The 23,914-nt window shown below is 38.7% G+C and overlaps 2 protein-coding genes across 6 annotated transcripts in view; one reads left to right on the top strand and one right to left on the bottom strand.

Annotated features, from left to right (window-relative positions):
- FAM149B1 (family with sequence similarity 149 member B1) overlaps positions 1 to 23,914 on the top strand; it is a 205,297-nt gene that overhangs the window by 107,515 nt on the left and 73,868 nt on the right. The window lies entirely within an intron of this gene.
- CFAP70 (cilia and flagella associated protein 70) overlaps positions 1 to 23,914 on the bottom strand; it is an 85,718-nt gene that overhangs the window by 36,187 nt on the left and 25,617 nt on the right. For 3 of the 5 annotated variants that reach the window (XM_016428168.2, XM_016428169.2, XM_016428170.2), the window contains exons 10-14: positions 23,121 to 23,255; positions 12,546 to 12,707; positions 11,774 to 11,851; positions 8,445 to 8,536; positions 4,748 to 4,808 (exon numbers count right to left, since the gene is read on the bottom strand). In XM_016428168.2, coding sequence (XP_016283654.2) covers positions 4,748 to 4,808; positions 8,445 to 8,536; positions 11,774 to 11,851; positions 12,546 to 12,707; positions 23,121 to 23,255 — 528 coding nt within the window. The remainder of the gene's footprint in view (positions 1 to 4,747; positions 4,809 to 8,444; positions 8,537 to 11,773; positions 11,852 to 12,545; positions 12,708 to 23,120; positions 23,256 to 23,914) is intronic. The other 2 variants (XM_056819331.1, XM_056819327.1) reach the window with 1 other exon arrangement.

Genomic DNA, 23,914 nt, shown 5'->3' on the forward strand with positions numbered 1-23,914 from the left:
CAGACTCATAAAGTAAGTAAACTTATCCACAGCTTTCCAATGTAACCAATGGTCCTACATATGGATAGTGTTGTGCTGATAGGTGGAGAGCCTCTGTTTTCTTGGTGTTATTTGTCAGGCCAAAACTAGCATGAGTGGCAGAGAATAAATCCAGACTCTGTTCCATCTGGGCCTCAGAGGCTGCATTGAGTGTACAATCATCTGTGAACAAAAAGGCATGCATCAAATCTCCCTCCTTTTTAGTTTCAGCTTCCAGCCTTTTAAATTAAATATCCATTTGGTAGCTGACCTTGATGCTGTTTTTGTCCTCATCGAGAATATCTGACAATAGCACTGAAAACATTATGCTAAAAAGCATGGGAGTAAGCACACAGCCTGCTTCACTCCTTTGGTGACTGGGATAGTATGAGAGCATCTTCCATTATCCAGAACCCATGCAAGCCGTCATGGAGACGGCATACAATATTGATGAACTTCTTCAGGCAACCAAATTTCGCCATGATCTTCCACAAGCCCTCATGACCAATAGTATCAGTGGCCTTGGTCAGATCAATTAACATTGTTTACAGACCTCTGTTCTGCTCCTGGCATTTCTCCTGAAGTGGTTTGGACAGCAAACATAATTTTGGCCATTCCTTGGCCTTTTCTGGGTAAGTGTTCATTTTTCAGGTGAAGAATCAGCCTATTAAGAAAAACTCTGACAAGAATCTTGTCAGCACTGACTAAGCGAGAGACCTCCCTGTGATTGTCATAAGATAACCTATTTCCTTTTCCTAATTTATAGAGTTGGACAATGAAGGCATACTTGATCTCTTGGGGATATCTTGCCACGTAACCCAGAAGATTCTAGTCAGTTTTTGTATGAGCACTGAACCCCTTTTCCTGTAAATTTCTGCTAGAATGAAATCAGCACCAATTGCTTTGCCACAGGAGAGGTGATGGCATTCAAAGCTTCTTGAGTTGGAAGTTTGACTATAAGGAGATTGACTTTAACCTGTGGTATATGACCAGTGGCTACAATACTGGTTGTGATAATGTTCTATTGAGAATACTATGGAAATGTTCACTTCATCTCTCCAGGATCATGTCCTGATCAGCACTGAGTAGTTGAGATACACCATAGGTCTTTGGCCCATAAATAGCCTTCAGGGAATCATAGAAGCATTTTAGGTTTTCACTATCAGTATACAACTGAATTTCATCTGCCTTCTTACTGAACCAAGAATCCTACATCTCTCTAAGCTTTGCTTGCACTTTACTTTTTTTTTCCAAATTTTTACTTTCTATCTTAGAATCAATACTAAATGTTGGTTCTAAGGCAGAAGAGCAGTAAGGGCTAGGCAATGGGGATTAGATTTGAATCCAGGACCTTCCAACTCTAGGTCTGGCTCTCTATCCACCGAGTCACCTAGATGCCCTTTTGTACCTTACTTTTAATGGAGTTAAATGCTGCTTTCTTAGGGACAGATGAACTATCCTGCTGATAAAACCTGTGAAGTTCTTGTTTTTCATTTAGTAGGCTCCTGAATTTCCCCATCATTTTCATCAAACTATTTCTGATGTTTGCAAGTACTATGCCCCAGTTGAGTAAATGTGGTACTGTTTACCGAATCTCTGAAAGCTACTCACGTCTTTTCTGCTCTACTATTGTCAATGGTGGTTCGGCATTCCCTCCAAGTCCAACAAACTTCACACATTGAGAAGCACTCTAATCCCATGACAGTAGGTCTTCTAATAATTATCTTGATTGGGGCCTTTGCTTTTGTTGAATGTGAATGGTTAGCTTGGAAAGGAGATGTCTATGCAGCATTCTGTATCACACATTATCCTTATTCAAATCCTTTCTTTTCTCCTTACCATGACGTAGTCTATTAAATGCCAATGTTTGCTTCGATGCTGCATCCAACAGAAGACAGTGTTGGTGATGAGGTCATGAGACACCCGTGTCTTCAGTAGTGACTACTGTTGTTTCCAATTCCATTTCTCCCAAGAATTCCTGCCGTATCTGATAGTCCGTGCCTACTCTGGAATTAAAGTTACCCAGCATTACAAGCTTGTCCTCTTTTGGCACACTATTGATGAAGGTCTTAAGGTTTTCATAAAATGTTTTCTTTGGTAGAAGCAGCAGCACTGATGATGATGGCATAGCACTCTTCTGCAAGGGGCAATCTCATTGGCATGGGTGTATCATTCACTCCTTTTGGGAGTCCTAGAAGCTTGTTGACTAGATTAGATTTGATTACAAAACCTCTGCCTTCTTCATAGCACTCCTCATTAGGGTAACCACTCCAGAAAAACATGAATCTAGCTCTGACTTCAGTAGGCTGGACTTCATTTGCCAGTCTTGTTTCAATCTGGGCTGCTATTTCGATGTATAATTTGCTGAGTTCTCTCACAACAAGAGCTGTTTTTCTTTCAGGTCTGCTGGATTTAGTGTTGTTCATAAGTGTGTGCACATTCCAAATACCAATAATGTGTGGAATTATCTTTGCAAAAGCTTTTGTACTTTTTGTACTTTTTTTGTATTTTACCAACAAGGTAAGATCTCTGCCTGCCATAACCAAGTTTTGGTGAAGCAGAAAATTTTTAGGGCACTTTTCTATCCCCTTTCTTACATCGGGAGGTAAGCAGTGTGATCCTTTTAAAAAAGGCTATGCAGACCTGCAAGGAGCTGTCAAATCCCACGGATGCTTCTAGTGAGAGGTTGATCCTACATCTTGGGCCACCTGTGTAGGATTGTGACTTATAGCTCCCAGTGTAGCTGCACCTGCTGCTTTGTCACTTGTCCGTCACCATAGGACTTTTGAGGTAGGAACAAAATAGTGAGATAGTAAAATAGTAAAAGTCAAATGGTATGGGTGATGTCTTTTGACTAGCACACAAACGGAATTTATGTGACGCCGAGTCACACAAAGCTGTCAGCTTCATTCTCTCTTGCAGAGTCAAACAAGTCCAGAAACAAGACAAAAGTCAGGAGGGCTTGTGATGCATTGGATGACCTTAGCTTCTTTGATGTGTGACAAGGGAATTTTGAGGTTTACAGATGTCTGACCAAACTCTAAACACTCCACAGTGCCATAGCACTGCCACCACTTTTGTGACCATTGGAACATATTGTTTTCATCCTCTTCTTTGGCCAGGGAAAGTCTTCAAATGCTTAGGGTAGGAATCTTCCAACTCACTAATGGATCTAAGTCCTATCCATTACCCTCAACCTGGTTTGGCCCACCTGTTGATATGGTTTTACCAGGATGCAGCCACAGCTTCTTGGAGCCCCAGGTAAAAGCTGGGTAGCAGGTGGACACTAAAGGAGGAAAGTGGCCCTAAAAAAGTGGGGTTGGTAAGTCCTCACACCGGAAGTGCTAGTTTTCCATGAACATCCAATACACTCCTAAACTGTACATACGCTTTGACCCACAAACTCCATTACTAAGTCTGTATCCCCAAAGAGATCAACGAAAGAGGAAAAAGACTACAAAAGATTTAAAGCAGCTCTTTCTGAAGTAGTATCGAACTATAAATTAAGGGGGTTCCCATTAATTAAGGAATGGCTGAACAACTTGTGTTATATGAATGTGATGGAATACTATTATGTTGTAGGAAATGATGAAAGAGATGGTTTCAGAGAAACCTGGGAAGACTTGGATGAACAAAGTGAAGAGAACAGAACCAGATGAACAATTTATACAATCGTAACAATATTGTAAAGTTAATGACTTTAAAAGACTTAAGAACTCTGATAAATGCAATGATTGACCATAAATCCAGAGGACTCAGTGCTTCCCATCTCTTCAAGGAGAAGTTATAGATTTAGTATGCAGATGCAGATATAATTTTTTTGGACACAGTCAATGTGAGGATTTGTTATGCTTGACTATATATGTTTGTAACAGAGATTTTAAAATGTCTTTCTTGATTCCTAACCTATTATATAGACTGCCTACATCCGGTACAATTTCAAGCCTTTTGTTGTTTGTGTTAATGGTTTTTTTGGATGTGCTGTTTTCATTCCCTGCTGCCCCCAAAATCCTTGTCCCCAATTCAAGTTTTGTGGAACAATATATTAGAAAAAGTTGATTTTAAAAGAAGGAAAACAAAAACAAAAATCTTTGCTTACCTCATATATAGGGTCTAGATTTTTTTCTTTTCTTAAAAACAAAAGGACTATATCTTTGCTTATAACTGATATTGGAATAATTTTCTTTTTCCTTTTTCATGTATTCCAAGAATCTGTCAGAAACCTGGTATTTGGCAAACATTTTGAGGGCAGGAAAAAACCTCAATTGTTCATTGAGGTCCATGACTACTCTCTGGTTTGGAGTTGTTGCCAGTGGAAAAAATGACAGTCACACTTTTCTCTGTAGCACAGTTAAAAAACGAAATAGAGGGTATTCAGAGAACTTTTGATTACACAAAAATGAATTACTAAACTACTGTTTTTACCAGTAAAACTTTTAACCAATATGGCTTCTCTTGGTAAATACAAAACTTCCCCTATAACAACATAATCACGATGGAATCCAGCCTGGAGACTTGGAAGTCTCTAAAGTCAAAATCTGGACCAGGTTAGTTAGGTGGCTTCAAAGAAACATAATGATATTTTAGGTGTAATTTTCTCTCAATATATTACCCATTCCAGAAAAGCATCCCAAAATAACCTGTTCTTCTAATGTCAGGTCAGGAGCATTATTTTCACATATGCTTTACAGTCTAACACCAGAGGTCTCATTTTATTTCTAGTACTTGCCTTCTGAGCTCCTCCTGTTCTGCGGACTGGGGAAGGTCGTGGAGGAATCATGTCCCTGACTCTGAGAAGAGAGGAAAAGAGAGTCAAATTCTGTCTATAATTAAATCCTGGAGGACTGTCAAACTGAGTTCCTAGAATAGTTTTATTCTTCCTTCCCCAATGGGAGAGATGGTTTCTACTCTCATTTGGATGTTAACAAGTATGAGCCCACAAAGGGTGTCCCCACATATAGTATTGTTGTATACCAAGCAAGAAAAACTTTGTAATGGGATATACTGATATTCTCCCTGATTTTCTAACTTGGCTTTTTCTTTGACATATTTTTTGCTAAAAAACAAAGTTGACAGACCCTAGGTTGAGGAAACCCTGAAGCACATCTGGAAGCAAAAGGCAGATTATGAAGCAACATAGGAGACTAAGGAGGAGGAGTACTTAAGGAGTTGACCTTAGAGAAAGCAATTTCAGTAGAATGGTAGGATCAGAAGCCTGGGCAAGGGATTGAAAAGTGAATGGGTCATTGGAAGGAAAAGAAGGTGAAGAAGTGATAATGGATAGGAGAAGGATGTGTCACTTTTTATAGGAATTTATCAGTGAACAGGAAGAAAGAGGATGATAGCTTGAGGAGTTAATAGCAACCAAGTATATAGCATTTCAAGGTTTACAAAATGCTTTACAAATTTTATCTCATTTTATCCTCAACAACTTGTGGTGGAAGTATTATTATTATCCTCATTTTCCTGATGAAGAAACAGAGACTAATTGACATTAAGGAGCTTGCTCAGGGTCATGAAGCAACAAGTGTCTGAGGGAAGATTCAAATTTAGGTTTCCCTGACTCCGAGGCTGGCTTTCTATCTACTGGGTCAAAGTTTTTTAAGGATAGCATGTGTGTTCATAGGAAATGAGGAAGAAATCAATAGAGATGAAGGTACTGAAGAGAAAAGAGATGCCAAGCAGGCCAGTTCCTCAAGGAGACAGGATGGCATAGAATCAAGAGCAGGAGTGGAAGGGGGAAGGACTATGTTATCCTCCAAGCCCAAGGAAGTTGCAGAGATTCTAAGATGTGGGAGACAGGGGATAGGGGGCTCATAACTTCTGAGAAAATTAGGGAACAGGGGTGTATACTGTGTATACTCATAGACCTCAATCTGAATTAGGATGCTGGATATGAATGGGCTCTGAAAAAAATGCCTTCCACAAAGAAAGGGCTCCTAAGTGTTTGCTGAAATTAAGCCTCACCTCTTCCCCATAAAATGGAGTTAATAAGACCTATCAACCCACTTGAGGATGCAGCCTTTCATCTTCCCTACTCCCAGGGGAGAAAGAGATAAACCAGTACACATAATAACTTCTCTTATTAAAACTTCTTCCCCAGAAAGTCCTCTAGCTGAAAATTCTCACTTGGAATAATAGCAAGTAATAACAAAATTATAGGATCATAGATTTGGGGCTGGAGGTGACCTAATGCTTACTAACATTATATGCACTGTAGAATACACTCTACATTATCCTAACTATAGATGCTACAGGCTTGATTATTCCCAAGAAGCAACTTTACATGTCTATTTCATGTACTTGGTGAGGGTCTAGGCAAGGCTTGATTTCAGGTCTTGTGGACTTCAAGATCAGCATTTTATCCACTGGGATACTGCCTTTCCATAACTGAAGGATTTATTATTTTATCATTATCTGTTTACCCTCCACTGATGCAATTTAAAGCCCTTAGGAAATGGCTTTTTGAACTGTTTTGGGTGAAAAACTCAACCAATATGTGGATACTGTTCTGGTGCAAAGCTTCCAATGACCAATAATTGGTCATCAGGAGTACAAATAATCATTCCATCCCTGGGGTGGGTCCTAGAAGCCTCAGTAACTTGGCAATACTGGCTTGCTTACTTCTCTGGCATAACCCTTGGAAACCTACTCCAACAACCCCCTGCATGTTGAAGCATCAGAGTAGAGCTCTGGTGGCTCAGCTGGAAGGTATTGAGACAGCTTTAACTCTCTCAAGGTATTTCACATAAAAATCTCATTTTATTCTATATTCAGTGGGTTGTATACAAGTGCCATTTTCCCATTTTTCAAGATGAGGAAACAAGTGGCAGAACCAGGACTTGAAATTCAAGGCTTCTGACTCAAAGTCTAGCACTCTTTCCACTATACAGCAATGTACTGAGGAGCAAATATGGTTTATTCAAAAATCTAAACCCTAAGCATCAGTGTAGTCAAATAGTTATGCCAAAACACATCTAAGAAGGCCAGATGAATTAGGTTGAAAAATATATCCATATACAATTTACCTCTTTCTTATCCACCCTAAGTAGTAAAGCAAATAGAAAAGAATTATTATTACTCACAAGATACAAAGGGTTATTTGCAAGGGAAATTTAAAGTTATCTTTATCATCCTTAGTCTGGAACAATTGCTGATTTTAGAGAGTTTTAAGAACACAAGTCTTGTAACAACTTAAAATAATCATTAAGGCCTAGGGAAAATTAAAATAGATTAATAAAAAGTTGGAGAAAGTTAAAATGTTCAGGATTTAGATTATAATCTGTACCATCGTTCTAGTCACAGACCTTCTCTGGGAGGCAAGTAGGCTTGGAAAGGCTAGTGTCTAATCCTTAATTGGAAAGTCCTAATTCATATTAACATAATCAATGAATCTACACTCACACTGTGAATACTCTTGCTTACTGTGCTGTCAATCAGCTGTTTCCAAATAATAAAAACTTATTTTATTATCTCAATATAATAATTATTATTACCTATATATATATATATATTCATTGAGAACAATAAGAATTAATTGGGCTTTTCCACTTAACCATCTTATGACTGATGTAGAACTTCATCACTTCATGGCTGGATTATACAATAACCTGCCCATTAGTCTGCCTTTCACAAGTCTTTCCCCACTCCAGTACATCCCCTACTCAGCTGTTAGTTACAGTCACCTTCCTAAAAAGCTCAACTCTGATCATATCAACTCCTCTCTATCTCAGGAAACTCCAGTGGTTCCCTGTCACCACCAGGATCAAATGAAAAATCTTCTGTTTGGGGTTCAAAGCCCTTCAGAATTTGGTGCCCTCCCTTTTCCAGTTTTCTTCCCCCTTATGCCATTCCCTGTCTCTATGGACTCTGTAATGGCACTCGCCTCTTTAGAGTTCTTCCCATGAGACACTCCATCTCTCTCCTGGAATCTTCTCCTCTCACCTCTACCTCCTAGCTTCTCTGGATTCCTTCAAGTCCCGGTTCTACAAGAAGCCTTTCCCAGTCTCTCGTAATTTCAGGGTCTTCCATCTGCTGACAATCTCCAATTTGTTATATATAATTTGTCTGTCCACAGTTGTTTACATATGGTCTTCCCCAATAGACTGCAAGCTTTCTAAGAACAGAGACTGTCTTCTGCCTTTCTTTGCAGTCCCAAGTGCTTAGCACAATGCCTAGCAAATAGCAGGTACTTCATAAATGTTTGCTGGCTAATACACGTAAATGGAGATGGTCTGGTAGATTAAGTATTTTTTTTTTATTAGATTAGGAAAGAGAGAAATATAGTTAAATGAAGAACACAACACTCCCAGCCCCCATTTCACTGCTTAGCATCAAAAATTCCGAGGTCCGAATGGGAAAGCTGTTTCTTATAAATAATGGTATATGATTTTCACAATACAGAGATGGTCACTCTTTTTACATACCGGGCTCCAAGCTCTTCTGGCAATCGTTTTGGTACTAAGGCTTTCTCCAGTTCAATCTCCAAAACTATGTATGTTGCTGCTTCCATGTATTGCTGTGAAGACATTTTTTCCTTTTCTCTAAATCATTCTATTAAAAAGATTTTGGCAGTAGTGCAATGCTTAAGTGCAAGTTTCAATATTTAAGTTAACAAGTATATTAAGCACCTACTGTGTGCTCAGCATCAGGTCAAACTGGAGAGAAACAAAAGAGGTATAATAAGTGGTCCCTACCCTCTCTATTGGAGAATGATAACTGTGGAGCCAGAAGAGACTTGAGAGTTAGTTATCTAGTTCTATATCTTCTACTCACTCACAGGAAAATGAAGCCTAGAGAAGTTACTGCCTGCCAAATATCACCCAGGTAAGTGGCAGAGTCAGGATTGCCACCCAAGGACTAAGACTCCAGATTCAAGGGTCCTTCCACTGAATGTTTTGCTTTCTCTCTTTTCTTTCTATCTGAATCCAGCCAAACCACAGGGATCAAATTAAGTCCTCCCTTTTTCATGAAACTACCCAAACACTCTAGCCTACAGTGAGCTCTATTTTTTCGCTGAAATCAGAGCACTTATTATCACTACCATTTATAAGGCAGCCAATAATGGCTGTTTTAGAACCATGTTTATTTCTTTTATTTTATATTATAAGATACATTTATTTATTTACCAATTACATGTAACAAGTTTCCACATAAGTTTTTCAGAGTTATATGATCCAAATTGTATCCTTCCCTTCCTTCCCTCCTCTCTCCCCAAGCTGGCAAGCAATTCAATCTGGGCTATACATGTGATAGCATGCAAAACACATTTTCATATTGTTCACTTTTGTAAGAAAATAATCACATAAAATCAAAACCCCAAAACAAAAACCCAAATAAACAAGTGAAAAATCACATGGTTTTCTCTGTATTCCTATTCCAACAGTTCTCTCTCTGGAGGTGGGTAGAATTCTTTGTCCTAAGTCCCTCAGAATTGCCCTGGATCATTTTATTTGCTGAGAGTAGCTAAGTCTATCACAATTGATCATTCCACAATATTGTTGTTACTATGTACAAAGTTCTCCTGGTTCTGCTTATTTCACTTTGGGTCAGTTCATGTGGATCTTTCTAGCTCTTTCTGAAAGCCTCCTGTTCAACTTTTCTTAAAGCACAATAGTATTCCATCACCATCGTATACCACAATTTGTTCAGTCATTCCCCAATTGATAGACATCCCTTCAATTTGGAACAGACATTATTGTTCCTTCTTTCCCTTACTGAGCTGTGAACACTGAAGGTACAAACCATGTGATGCATTGCATTCTCTGTATCTCCCACAACACCCTGCACATATAGCATACATGCAATACAGACACTCTAATTGGATTTGATTTTTCAATTTTCTCTTTTGTCGGGGAGCCATGAAACACATGAAACATTTTTCTGGTTTAAGAATAGTAGTTTCAGTTGGCTCAATGAGGGAAGGACATACACAATCAATTGAGTACAGAAATCTATCTTACTCTGCAGGATGGTAGGAGGGGAAGGGGCTAAGAGAAGAGGGGTGGGGCTGATAGAAAAGAGGGCAAATTAGGAGAGGTTATGGTCAGAAGCTAAACAGAGGTAAGTAGGATGGAGAGTAATATACAATAATCATAATGGTGCAATTTTTTATCTCTAATTTCTCTCTAGTAAGTCTTTCAAATACATAGAGAAATGAGTCAGATGTATAAGAATCCAAGTCATTCCCCAGTTGATAGTCAAAGGATATGGATAGACAGTTCTCAAAGTAATTAAAACTCTATATAGTCATGTAAGAAATGCTCTCCATCACTACTAGAGAAATGCAAATTAAAACAACTTTGAGGTTCCACTCCACACTTATTAGATTGGCTATTATGACAGAAAAGAAAAATTACAAAACTTGGAGGGAATGTGAGGAAATTGTGACACTAATGAACTGTTGGGAGAAATGTGAATTGATTCAATCATTCTGGAGAGCAATTTGGACCTATGCTCAGAGGACTAGAAAACAGCACTGACTCAGCAATACCATTACTAGGTTTTTAACTGTCACTCCTGATTCTGGCTTTCCACTGAGCTGGAAGGAGGATTTTTGCTCTGGCATCCCCTGAAAACCTAATCTTGTGGAAAGATTTAGGGATTCCTGGGTTAGAGAATTGCCACTGGAGGCGACTGCCTTTTCCCTGGAGTACAGAGATCATCCTTTCTGAGAGCTACCAGTCAAAGATCAACTTGGCTAAGGTAATCCCTAAGGTTTTGTCACCTGGGACTCTGCGTTACCTAGGAAGCCAACCCCAGGCTTGACAGGGGATTCAGGCTACTAGCGAGTCCTGTCTCCTTAGCCTTCTTAAAGACAATCTGGGTAGTTAGATTAGCAGATAGTTTGATAGCATCTGGGTTTTTAGGTAAGAGCAGGGAGTGGATAGGCAGGGCCTAGAGAAGCAATGAAGAGTACCTCTTAAGAGGTGCATAGAAGTTGGATTGAGTCTAGATCTGTAGTTTTAGGACCCTTCCTACCCGTTCCCTTTACTTTAAATATCAAAATAAACTTGGTTTCCAAAGCCCAGGGGTGTTGTGTTTTACTGGCCCTGGGGATGTCCCTAGGTGAGTGTTTCTCATCTCCCATCCATTTATCTAGGTCTTTACCAAATAATCCACAAAAGGATTAATATGGGGAAAATATTTTACATGATTGCATATATAAAATCTAGATGAAATTGCTTACCATCTCAAAAGGAGTAAAGGGAGTGTCAATGAGAGAAATAGAGACTTAAAATTCTTTGAAAAATGTTGGAAACTGTTTTTACATGTAATTGGGGGAAAATAAAATTAAAAAAAAGAAAAAAGTTTCATCCATATATTACATTTTTAAAAATTTTGGTGATTTCATTGCACTAAGTACAAAATACATTTCAGTTTAAAATAAAGTTAAAACATAGGAAATGAATGGAAAGACATTTCTAAAGAAAATTCTGTTTAGGCTTAATGATTCTTCCTCAAAAATTGATTCCTATAAAATAGTGGCTTATACTTAAAGATTGTATTTTGAAACCTAGCTTTGAAAAAACTTTGTATCTAGCACCCTGACCTCAAAATGGATCCTCTCTTTCTTTCCATGGACCCCTTTGGACTCTTGGGGCTGTTTGGAAGCCCTTTACAGGTTTTTCATGTAAAACTCTGAAAGCAAGGAAACTCATGAGCACTTATGTGACACCCACTCCATAAGGATGCACAGGGATGGAGACTCTTAGGACTTCTGCATGTGTCTGGCCCTGGCTTAAGTCACCATTACCTGTCCTTCTGAATTCTGGTACAGAGGAATTTCACCTTCCAAGGGGAAGTCCGAGCTCTGGGATTTTATACTGGAAGACTGTAACAAAAAAAGAAAAGAAAAAAGGAAGTGCACAAAAAACTCAACAAAGTTCCATGTGTTCCATTGAGCAGCAAAGTGGGCAATAGAGTCAGTTATTACAAATTATTATTTTCTCATTGTAGTTGTTTTGCTTTGGATCTAGACCTGTGATTTCATAGGCGTGGTGGAATCTCAATGGGGAAAATTCCCTTTCTGATGCAGTCACAGAGTAAAAGAACTCCATCTGTAACTTATGCTAAAGAGAATTTTTTTTTTAATGCAATGAATGTGGGAAAGGGTTCTTCTATAAGCATTCAGTACACAGTGATCATCATCAGACTAATGCTAGATTTATATGCTATTCATGTGGGAATTTTTTGGAGCAAAATGCCAACCCTTTTCAACATCAGAAAAATTATACTAAAAAATCTTAGCTGCATATACTTTAATTTGGTTATATGATTCCATGGAATGGGTTTCCTGTAAGCTCTGCAAGATCTGCTGGTGTGCATGGTTAGTCTGTGTCAGAGGTCTGATTTGGCCTTCTGACCCCAAGTAAGCCACAACTCCATTGGTGATCCCATCAGGTTTAGAATACATATTGAATACTTGGAACTCTGCACAGGAAGAGGAGGTTTAGGAGACACCCCAGTCCCCAAATCCCACTTTGGACACTCCACCTTCTGTGCAACAGACATTCCAAGTTTCACACCTTCCTTCTTACAGTGTCTTTCTCTTTGACTGGCTTTTCCTCTTTCCCAGTCTTGGTGACGACTGGTTTGGCCTGAGGGGAATTGATCCCTGGAACATTGGTCGGTTTGTGATTCTGGTTCTGGTGTCCAGCATCACGGAAAAGGCTGAACAGGCACTTGGTCTGAAAAAAAAAAAGAATGAATCATAAGGAAGATGAAACAAAATAAAGGCAAACTTCTATGGTATTTTTGACACAGTTTAGTTCTTTGGTTAATTACAATATTAGGGAATCAAAAAGCTAGATGTGACCTTGACTACCAAACAGTTCCCCTGTTTCCATAAGAATCTCAGCTAGTCTTAAAAATATCTGCCTTACTCTTTAAAAATGTTTTTTTTTTAATGGGGGGGGGGAGAAAGTTTGTATAATAATCATTTTCTTATATTTCCTTCTCTTATAACATTCCTTTGTGACATAGAGAAAAGAATCAAGCAAAATCAAGACAGCAATTATAGCTGCTCTTGTCTGTTATATTTCAGCATTTACAGACATCTGAATCCAAGAATCATTATTGGTCTTCACACTTATTCCAAGTTGTGTTGCCTTTTTGGGTTGTTTTTAATTACATTACTAGAGTTATTATTTTCCTGGTTCACAGACCATAGGATGACAGGTTAAAGATGGAAAGAACCTCAGAAGTCATCTATTCCAACTCTCTCATTTTACAAATGAAGAAAACTGACTCCCAGTGTTGTGATTATAAAAGGGAAGATGGGATGGCTGGGTAAGGAGCAGGGATGGAGGAGGATGAAGGGACAGGAGGGTTGGTGTGGTAGAGGGGAGGGAACCACTGGGGCTGAGAGATGGTCTATAGAATTCTTCCTCTCCCTCACACTTCAAACACACTAGAGAGGTACCTCTGAGCTGATGTTGTGGCAAGGATAAACAGGGGCTGTGTCCTAATAAATGGGCTTCTGGGGGATTATGGAGTTCACTTGTCCTCAGGACTTGCCTGGTGCTGGAGCACCTAGAAGCCCTACTCTTTAGGCAGGTTGAATATCCCTGTTTGCTCTTTTGTTGTTTGGCCAAGGCTAGATGGTCAGCCTACCCCAGGACCCTCTCTTTCTCCTTCTAACTCTCTTCCTCAACTTCTGTAATGATTTAGATCTGACTGCGATTTTTCTTCAAACAAGGGTGGTTTAATAGTTCAAGTAACAAAGGGTGGGGGAGGAATAGGTCAGTGGGAATAAATATAAGCTGAGGAAAGGAGCACAAATAACTGGAAGAAAAGTTTCACAGAGGAAGCTGCCCCGGGCCTGAGCCTTGAAGAAAAAGGTGTCTTCTGAGAGATTCTGAGATGAGGGCATTCCAGGCATGAAGGATAGCTTATCTAAAAGCATGGAGGTGAAAGGTAAATGGTAGCATTCTGGGAATATCTAGGCTCACAGGATAATGCATTTTGAGCCTCCAAGTCTATCTAGCCTAATTCTTTAACTTTATAGGCAAGGAAATTAAATTGGAAGTGCAGTTTAGTTGGAAGACAGTGTACTTGAAGGGTAGGAATGTAAAATAAAGCTGAGAAGGTATCCTGGACCAGATTGTGGAGGTCTTCCACAATGCCAGGTTGAGAATTCCAAGCATTTTATTAAAGAAACAGGAGGGAGGGACTGAAGATCTGACATAGTTATTTTAGTAGGAAGATTGGCAGCTACATGATGGGTGGATTGGCAAAGAGAGAACATAGAAGGAAGGAAATAAGTATTCATTAAGTGTTTACTACTTGCCAGGCCTTGAGCTAAGCATTTTACAAATATTGTCTCATTTGATCCTCATGACAACCCTAAGAAGTAGATGCTGTTATTAATCCCATTTTACAGTTGAAGATAGTGAGAAAGATGGAGGGCAAATGATTTGCTCAGGATCATACAGCCAGTAAGTGTCTGAGGTTGGATTTGAACTCTGGTCTTCTTGAATTCAGGCCCAGAGCTCAACCCACTGTGCCACCTGGTTGCCTCATAATGGCAGCAGAGGGAAGAAGTAGCTAGTATTACAACAGTGTAAGAGATGACAAGGAATTGAATTAAAGTGACAGTGAAAGGAGAAAGAAGAGATCTTATGGGGGAGATATGGAATAAAATCAACAGTATTTGGTAACTGATTAGGTATGGTAGATGAGGAAAAGAGAAAGCATAGAATGCCTCAGGTGATGAACCTGGATGATTGGGAAGATGCTAGTACTCTAAAAGGAAATGGGAAATTTTACAGGAGAGAGAAATTTGAGTGAGTGAGTAGAGAATTTGAAGTACCAATGAGACATGAAGAGGAAGATATCCTGCGGGAAGTTGATCAGGAATGAATTTCAAGAGAAAGATATGAGAATCATCTACTTAGAGATGATAACTGAACCCTTGGGAGGAAGGCAGAGAATATAGAGAAATGGAGATGCATGGAGGACCCCTCATAGGCTTAGCTAGCAAGTGATGGCCTATGAACCAGCAAACCAATTTATACCTATAGGAGTAGAGCCAAAAAAGAGTGGTGTCATGGAAGTCAAGGGGGAAGATATTATACAGGATGAGGGGAATGGGTAGTCAACAGCATCAAAAACTGCAGAGAGATCAAGGAGGATAAAGACTGAAAAAAAAAGCTACTAGATTTGGCAGTAAAGAGATCACAGCTTCCAAGACCATAGCTCTCTTCACTAGCTATCACTGTCAATATGGGTTGTCTCTGTCATTAGAATACAAGCTCCTAGGGGGCAGCTGGGTGGCTCAGTGGATTGAGAGCCAGGCCTAGAGATGGGAGGTCCTAGGTTCAAATCTAGCCTCAGACACTCCCTAGATATGTGAATCTGGCAAGTCACTTGACCCCCATTGCCTAGCCCTTACCACTCTTCTGCTTTGGAATACAGTATTGTCTCCAAGACGAAAGTTAAGCGTTTAAAAAAAAAATAGAATACAAGCTCCTCGAAGGCAGGATTCACTTTGGTATTTGTACCTGCATTTCATTTATTAACTGGCAGTCACAGAATCTCAGAGACCATTCAGTTCAGCTTTCTTTGACCAAGAATTTCTTCTCTAAATCCTTCATGATGGTCATTAAATCTCTGCTTGAAGGCCTCCATTTTTTGAAAGCTCTAATTGTTAGGATGTTTTCCCTTACATCAAGCCTAGGTATGCCTCTGTGCAGCTTAAATGAGTTCCTCCTGATTCTACTCTCTAGAATCAAGCAGAAATTTCAACCCACTTTCCCATGACAGCACTTCAGATACTTGGAGACAGTTATCATATCCCCCGTAAGTTTTCCTTTTCAAAGCTAGTTCCTTCAGTCCATCCTCATATGCCATGGTCTCCAGTGGTCAGAAGGTCATCCTCTCCTAGATGGCATCATAATGATCAACAAGCATGGATTAGACACCTACTATCTACCAGGAATCCATACCCATAGAGTACCTGGAATTTGGGGTAACTTCCCTCAGGAGGATAGGAAGGAGAATCTAATTTGAGAATGTGACCTAAGGGTTATGCTGTATAGGTATATATGATACACATACAAAGTAGATACAAGATGATGTTATTGGGATAGAGGAAGGCCTTAGAGACTGAGGGAGAAGAGGAGGCCTCCTACAGAAGGCTGAACCTTGAAGGATACAGGGGAGGAGAGAGTATATTCTAGACATAGAGTGAAAAAGTGAAAAAGCATGGAGACTAGAGAAGGGGTAGCACATATGAGGAACAACAAGGCCACTTTGGCTGAACCATGGAATGCAGGAGGACTGTGTAATAAAAGCTGGAAAGGTACAATAAGGCCAGGTTTTAAAGTGCTAAAGAGAGGGGATTTCTGTTTGATTTTAGAGGTACTAGGAAGATGCTGGAGTTTACTGAGTAGAGGAGGAGGAAGCAGCATGATCAAGCCTGTACTTCAGAAAAATCACTTTAGTGACTGTGGAATAGGAGGAGACAATTTAGAGAGGCCAGTTAGGGGGCTATTGCAATAGTCTAGGCAAGAGGTGATGGCTTTGTTAGTGAAAAGATGTAATAAAGTTAGAAATATCAAAGGTTGGTCAGGTGGGATAGTCCTGCTGCTGAGATCAAGGCTGGAGGATCTCTTGAGCTTGGGGATTAGAGCAGATACTGTCAGTACTGTTCAGCCTTGGTATGGTAAGCCTCCAAGAATGGGGTGCCACCAGCTTGCCTAAGGAGGAGCATAAACTGACCCAGGTCAGAAATGGGAGTAGATCAAAACTCCCATGCCAATCAGAGTGGGATCAGGTCTGTGAGTAGCCACACCATTTCTAATCCAGAGAAAGAAAGAAAGAAAGAAAGAAAGAAAGAAAGAAAGAAAGAAAGAAAGAAAGAAAGAAAGAAAGAAAGAAAGAAAGAAAGAAAGAAAGAAAGAAAGAAAGAAAGAAAGAAAGAAAGAAAGAAAGAAAGAAAGAAAGAAAGAAAGAAAGAAAGAAAGAAAGAAAGAAAGAAAGAAAGAAAGAAAGAAAGAAAGAAAGAAAGAAAGAAAGAAAGAAAGGAAAGGAAAGGAAAGGAAAGGAAAGGAAAGGAAAGGAAAGGAAAGGAAAGGAAAGGAAAGGAAAGGAAAGGAAAGGAAAGGAAAGGAAAGGAAAGGAAAGGAAAGGAAAGGAAAGGAAAGGAAAGGAAAGGAAAGGAAGGAAGGAAGGAAGGAAGGAAGGAAGGAAGGAAGGAAGGAAGGAAGGAAGGAAGGAAGGAAGGAAGGAAGGAAGGAAGGAAGAAAGAAAGAAAGAAAGAAAGAAAGAAAGAAAGAAAGAAAGAAAGAAAGAAAGAAAGAAAGAAAGAAAGAAAGAAAGAAAGAAAGAAAGAAAGAAAGAAAGAAAGAAAGAAAGAAAGAAAGAAAGAAAGAAAGAAAGATGTGTGTACAATGTTCTCCTGGTTCTGCTTATTTCATTCTGATTCAGTTCATGTAAGTTGTTCCAGGCTTTTCTAAGTTCCTCCTGCTTGTCATTTCTTACAGCACAACAGTATTCCATTACAATTATATAGTATAACTTATTCAGCCATGTCCCAATTGATGGGTATCCCCTCACTTTCCAAATTTTTGCTCCTTCTAAAAAGAGCAGCTTTAAATATTTTTGTATATATAGGTCCTCCCCCACCCTTTTAAAAATCTCTTTGGGATACAAACCTAGTAATGGTAGCAAAAGGTATGTATTGTTTTATAGCCATTTGGGCAATGTTCCATATTCCTCTCTTGATTAAGTGAATCAATTCACAACTCTCCCAGCAAAGTATTATTAGCATTCTAGCCAGCTTTCTCATATCCCTAACAAATTTTGTCCTTTTCCTTTTCTGTTATAATGACAATCTAATAGGTGTGGGGTGGAACCTCAGAGTTGTTTTAATTTACATTTCTAATTGATAGTGATTTAGAGTATTTTTTTTGCATGCCTATAGAGAACTTTGCTTACTTTGAGAACTGCCTATTCATATCCTTTGACCATTTATCAATTGGGGGATGATTTGTACTTTTATATATTCAACTTATTTCTCTATGTATTTGGGAAGTTAGACCTTTATTAGAGATTTCTCATAAAATTTTTTACACTATTATGAATACTGTGTATTACTTTCCACCCTTACCTCTTTTTAATTTCTGACCTCTACCTCCCCCAATATGCCTTCTTTTCTATCATCCCCACACCCACCCTTTCCTTCTTTTATCCTCTTCACCTACTATTTTCCTGTAGGGTAAGAAAGTTTTCTACACTTGATTGTATTTGTTCTCTCATTGAGCCAATTCCAATGATAGTACTGTTCACATGCTCTCCTCTCCATCTCCCTCATCCTCCCATCCACTTCTGAACACTCTTCACACCTCTTTTATGCACAATAATTAACCATTCTATTTTTCCCTTCCCCTTCCTCCCAAAGTATTCCTCTTTCTCATGCCCTAATTTTATTTTATTTTAGTATCATCCTATCATATTCAACTTACACCTTCACCTTCTATGTATACTTCTTCTAACTACCCCAATAATAAAAAAAAAAATTCTTTGGCACTACAAGAATCATCTCCCCAGGTAGGAATGTTTACAGTTTAACCTTATTGAATGTCTTTCTCTTTCCTATTTAACTTTTTTATGATTCTCTTGAATCTTGTATTTGATAGTCAAATATTCACCTGAGCTCTGGTCTTTTCATCAGAAATGTTTGAAAGTTTTCTCTTTCATTAAATATCCATTTTCCCCCCTGAAGGATCATGCTCAGTTTTTCTGGGTAAGTGATTCTTGGTTGAAGTCCTAGTTCCTTTGCCCTCTAGAATATCATATTCTAGGTCCTTTGATTCTTTAATGTAGAAATTTCCAAGTCTTGTGTTATCCTGACCATGGCTCCATGGTATTTGAATTGTTTCTTTTTTGGGGTGCTTATAATATTTTCTCCTTGACCTGAGAGTTTTGGAATTTGGCCATAATGTTATACTTTTGGGATCTCTTTTAGGAGGTGATCAGTAGATTCTTTCAATTTCTATTTAGTCCTCTGGTTCTAGAATATCTGGTCTGTTTTCTTTTATGATTTCTTTGTTATAACTTTTTTTCCCAATCCGTTGCTTTCCTTCTAATTTTGGTTGCATTGGTTTTGCTTGTACAAAACCTTTTTAATTTGATATAATCAAAATCATTCATTTTATATATTGTAATGTTCTCTTTCTCTTGCTTGGTCTTAAATTCCTTCCTTTCCCACAGATTTGACAGGAATATTATTCTATGTTCACCTAATTTATTTATGATTTCACTCTTTATATTTAAGTCATTTACCCATTTTGAATTTATCTTGGTATAGGATGTAAGATGTTGATCTAAACCTAATTTTTCCTATACTGTTTTCCAATTTTCCTAGCAGTTTTTGTCAAACAGTGATTTCTTGTCCCAATAGCTGGGCTTTTGGGGTTTATTAAACACTAGCTTTCTGCAGTCATTTACCCCTACTCTATTCCACTGATCTACCTTTCTCCTTTATGATTTCTTGAAAGATGATGTCTAAGCTCTTTTTTCTTATCATGGCTTTCAGGTAGTTCAATGATTCTTAGATTATCTCTCCTGGATTTATTTTTAGGTTAGTTGTTTTTCCCATGAGATATTTCACATTTTCTTCTATTTTTTCACTCTTTTAACTTTGTTTCTTGATGTCTCATACAGTCATTAGCTTCCACTTGCCTAATTATAATTTCTAAGGCATGATTTTCTTGAATGAACTCTGTACTTCCTTTTCCATTTGGCCAATTCTAACTTTGTAAAAAATTCTTTTCCTTGGTGAATTTTTGTACCTCTTTTCCCTAAGGACCAATTCAGTCTTTCAAGAAGTTTTTTTCTTTAGAGAACTTTTGTATATCTTTTTCCATTTGGCCAATTCTGCTTTTTAAAAAGTTCTTCTCTTCTTGGGATTTTTATGATTCTTTTACCAATTGACCTATTCCGTTTTTAAGATATTAATTTCATCAGTATTTTTTTGTGCCTCCTTTACCAAGATGTTGACTTTTTCATTATTTTCCTGTATCACTTTCATGTCTTTTCCCAATTTTTATTCTGCTTCTCTTATTTGATTTTAAAAATCCTTTCTGAGCTCCACTATTAATTCTTTGTGGACTTGAGAAAAATTCAGATTTTTCTTGGAGGCTTTAGACATATTCTTCAGTCCCTAGAGAGTGTGGGCTTAAATTTAAAGTAATTTATGCATAACTCTCCCTTTCTGAGTTCACTTCCAAATCCAGCAGACCACAAAATGGATAAGTCTACATCTCTGTTACTGCTGGGCTAGATTAAACAGGATTCTTCAGGTCCTTGGCTGCTATCTGGCTTCTGACAAATCCAGAATGGATTCTAGCTCCCAGAGCAGGGAGAGAGTTGTAAGTCCCCTTTTCCCACTGAGAGACTATAGCAGTCAGTCGTTGCTGCCTCTTCTGAATGCAAAAGAACCAGAGTAAGAGACTCATTTTGGTGTATCAATTATCATTTGATTGGTTAGTGTCTTTTGAATGTGCCCTGTTTGAGTTCAATAGCCAGTCCATTGCCTTCCTCCCTATGTGGCTTAGCAGCCTACAAGCAGTTAGGGAGAATGTGCATGTGTCCCAAATCTGGGAGCAGGGGCCTTCCATTAGACATCATCACCCCCCCCCCCCATGATCCCAGACAATTCAGAAGGACTTATGAAAAAGAATGCTATCCACCTCCAGAGAAAAAAACTGTTGTAGTAGGAATGCAAATGAAAACATATGCTTTATCACTTGTTTATTTGGGTATGTGATTTAGGGTTTGGGTTTTATAAGATTATTCACTTACAAAAATGAACAATATAGAAATATGTTTTGTGTGATAATGTATGTATAGCCCAGAATGAATTGCTTGTCAGCTCTGAGAGGGGAGAGGAAAAAAAGAAGGGAGACCATAGGGTTCGTATAACTTTGGAAAACTTATATGGAGATTTGTTAACATTTTAATATTTTTAAAATTAAAAAATATTACATGATAATCAACTGTGAATGACTTAGCTATTCTCAGCAACACAATGATCTAATTCTGAAGAACTTATGATGAAAAATGCTAGCCACCTCCAGAGAAAGAACTGGAGTCTGAATTCATATTGAAGTATATATTTACTTAACTCTCTTTACTTTTCTTGGGGTTTTTTGTCCATGTTCTTTTGTGATGTGGCTAATTTGGAAATCTGTTTTTATAGCTGCACATATTTAATCTATATCAAATTGCTTGCTTTTTCAAGGAGGGGAGAAAGGAAGGGAAAGAATTTGGAACTTGAAACTTTCTTAAAATGAACACTAAAAATTGTTTTTACATGTAATTTTTTTAAAAACCAAGATTTAAAAATTAAAAAAAAATTTAAGTACCTTTCCTCAAATCATGTTTTGATAACCCATTTGAATGCACATAAGTTACATGAGTAATACACACTCAACACGTCTACCTTCCCAAATCTGTTCTCTCTCCCTGCAGAATCCCTGCAGAACACTGAAATCAGTCTAGGGCCGAGTTGATCTGGCTGCGGGTAAATACTTCAAGTATGTCTCATTCCTCCATAACTGAACTAGCCACAGGATTCCATTGGCTCTTGCTTTACTATCAGGAAGAAAAGGAATTGGACAATTGCCATGTCTGTCCTCTCTTCCTCTTCACCTCTTCTGTGGCGTTGATCACAAAAGCACCATTACCTCTGCTAGCGACCTAGGGCTCCAGGAAGAATCTATCAGATTCTGAGGTGCAGGAGGTCTTTGATGACCACCATTCCCTCCTCCTTCATACACATCCCTGCCAGCCCCATTCCTAGTGTCTCTGTTTCACTTGCTGCTAGCCCTCTGTTGAATCCTTGGGAACCTCTTTTCTATTGTTAAATAAAACCCAACAGAAAACAGAATCAAAATAATATATTCCATTGATGTAATGCTTATAACACTTACGTGTTTGACTTGTCTAAGGAGGGAAATGTCCCCAGGCTTTCACCTCCTTCAGCTTCTCTTGATTATTTTGAGATGAACCCCCTAGAGTTGACTCAGCTACTCAATCCAACATTAACTCAATAAAGATATTTTAGATATGAAGATGAACTGAATTTACAAATAGATCAAGATCTTCATAAAAGAACTCTGCCCTTCCTCTCCACCTGGAAGATTACTTGATTTACTTATAGGGATCCATATTGTTTCCCCCTAAATGAATGGCAGTTCCTTGAGATCAGTGGTTGTTTCCTCCCCAAAAATGAATGGCAGTTCCTTTGAGATCAGGGTCTCCCATGGCACCTGGCATATTACAACCATTTAATAAATACTTGATGAACTGTATTGCATCAAATAATTTTTCCATGGTAAAGTTATTTATTTCTGCATTCTGCATATTAGTGTCTGATAACTTCAACTTCAAAAGATCAGTGTATTCATTGGTGGAGTTACTCCTCTACCCTTGAAGACCACAAATCATCCATGCCCTCTCATCTTGTGCAATTATTCTTCTTTCTGCAGATTCTTTTTTTTAAACTTTACCTTCTATCTTAGAATCAATACTAAGTATCAGAGTTCCACATCAACAGAGCAGTAAGGACAAGGCAACTGGAGTTAAGTGACTTGCCTAGGATCACACAGCTATGAAGTGTCTGAGACCAGATTTGAGCCCAGGTCTTCCCAACTACAGACCTGGCACTCTAACCATTGAGCAACCCACCTGCCCTCCTTCATTGAGCAACCCACCTGCCCTCCTTTCTATAGGTTCTTTTTTTTTTTAAACCCTCACCTTCCATCTTAGAATCAATATTGATTCCAAGGCAGAAGAGTGGTAAGGGCTAGGCAATGGGGGTTAAGTGACTTGCCCAGGGTCACATCTATAGATTCTTAACAGAGAATCTCATCCAGTACATCTAAATTCTTCCTCTGATTCTTTAATGATGATGTTACTACATAATGTCCCCAAAATAAAAATGACTTCCAGAAGTCCTATGCTAAAATATGCATTTTTATGTATGATCTGAGAATTCTAATAAAACTTCTATTTCTTCAATATTTAAAGATTTACAAAGTACTTTCTTCATAAATGATTATATAAAAGATAAATGTCACAAAGTAATTTCTTACCTTCTCATATACTGGACCATCTAAGTAGGGAAGGACACGGAAACCTCCCCGAATTCTCTTTACACCAGGGTACAGCAAAGGCACCATGTTAACATATGCCACACCATGAAAGTTAAACTGTGCTTCCTCTTCACCCTGGAGGAATAAATCCAGAGAAACTATTAGTCATATGAATCCATATCATTGAATATCTTTTGGTTCTGTGGCTACAGAAGCTTTAAAGGCTGTGGAAGAATTTGTCTTTTTGTAGTTCTGCCTCAACTCATTGTTTCTAGTTCTCCCATCTGTAGTGTGGACAGACCTTCCAATACTTGGCCACTATTTTTTTTCCAAATATTTGAAGATATACTATATGGAAGAAGAATGCAGTTTTTTCCATTTGGCCCCAGAGGACAGAACCAATAGCCACAGGTGGAAATTGCAAAAGAATAAATTTAGTCTAAATATTGAAAAATTTTTCTAACACTTAGAATCATCCCAAGGCAAAATGTTCTACCTTGGCAGCTGATAGTCAACCCCCTTGAAGGTGTCAAAGGCCTGGCCTCGGAGCTCCAGCCCCAGAACGTGTGCAGAGCGCTCGGCTGCTGCACCCTTTGGGAAAGGTGTGATGATGTCTAATGGAAGGGCCCTGCTCCCAGATCTGGGACACCCACATTCTCCCTAACTGACTGCAGGCTGCTAAGCCACACAGGGAGGAACGTCATGGACTGGCTGGGGAGCTCAAACAGGACACATTCAAAAGACACTAACAACAATCAACTGATAATGGAGCCACCAAAATGAGTCTCTTCCTC

The sequence above is a fragment of the Monodelphis domestica genome, chromosome 1 (genome assembly GCF_027887165.1).
Source record: "Monodelphis domestica isolate mMonDom1 chromosome 1, mMonDom1.pri, whole genome shotgun sequence".
Taxonomy (NCBI): domain Eukaryota; kingdom Metazoa; phylum Chordata; class Mammalia; order Didelphimorphia; family Didelphidae; genus Monodelphis; species Monodelphis domestica.